Here is a 1,008-nt window from a genome sequence, read left to right as displayed (position 1 = left end):
GGGGGCGGGGAGTGACGGCCCGGGGGCGGGGAGTGACGGCACAGGGCGGGGAGTGATGGTGCGGGAATGATGGGGCGGGGAGTTATGGCGCGGGGAATGATGGCCCGGGGGCGGGGAGTGACGGCACACTTACCACCATCATCCCCCCTGGTGTAACACTAAACCACACACTGACACCTCGTAACCCCTCCCCCCATTCGGCAGGCCTCCAATCAGAGCAGAGGATCCCTACCTTTCGCGGTCAGGATCTTGTTGTAGTGGGCGAGCATGTGGTCCCGGATCCGGTACTGGTCACTTAGCCGGCTACTCTGACCGATGCAGAAGGCTGCAGGGGAGAAGAAGACGATTACTACAACCAAAGAGCACCTGTCATAGATACAGAGAATACAGCCAGATCAGTGGATATCAATGAGCTTTATTTTCTAGTAATATATTGGCCTTCACTTCCTGTCTTGGGGAAAATGTTGTCACCGGGCCATAACGTGTTGTCATTACAGATCAGAAACCGTCACAACGCTTCCTTACCATTGCTTTTTGTGCTCATATGACCTCTGAAGGGGCTGGAGACACCACAGCGGGGGATGGAGGGCACCCCGGACTCTGCAAAAACAATATAAATGTTACATTAAATATTTTTTATTCCTGGTAATAGATCTAAAAATAAATCCTGCGTCTGTTTCACACTAATTAATAAATTGCATCGTTATTATCCCAGAGGACATCTGATTGTTAGACATTTCCACGTCTTCATACAACAATCACGTTTGTGGTTTTCATTTTTTCTTCATACATTTTTGTTTCTCTATCTATTGATTTCTGTTCTTGTGGGATGGAAATCATTACTGGGCCCCAGAGCTCACAATCCAACGTCCCCTCCATAATCTAAAGCTGATTTGGGGGGATCTGAGTACCCCATCAGTATGATTTTAGCATGGGGGAGAGGAAACCCGGAGAGCCCAGACCAACACAAGATGGATATTTGTATAATTTAAAGGTGGCTCAGTGGTT

General features: G+C 48.6%; 1 protein-coding gene across 1 annotated transcript in view; it reads right to left on the bottom strand.

Annotated features, from left to right (window-relative positions):
• SPATA7 (spermatogenesis associated 7) overlaps nt 1–1,008 on the bottom strand; it is a gene marked incomplete at its 5' end in the record, with an annotated part of 22,166 nt that overhangs the window by 17,800 nt on the left and 3,358 nt on the right. Inside the window, 2 exon segments of the mRNA XM_072428563.1 lie at nt 233–325; nt 526–600. Of these exon segments, the coding sequence (XP_072284664.1) occupies nt 233–325; nt 526–600 (168 nt within the window).

The sequence above is a fragment of the Pyxicephalus adspersus genome, chromosome 12, assembly GCF_032062135.1.
Source record: "Pyxicephalus adspersus chromosome 12, UCB_Pads_2.0, whole genome shotgun sequence".
NCBI lineage: Eukaryota > Metazoa > Chordata > Amphibia > Anura > Pyxicephalidae > Pyxicephalus > Pyxicephalus adspersus.
Note: the sequence above shows the minus strand (reverse complement) of the source record. Positions and strands in the feature narration are given on the sequence as shown.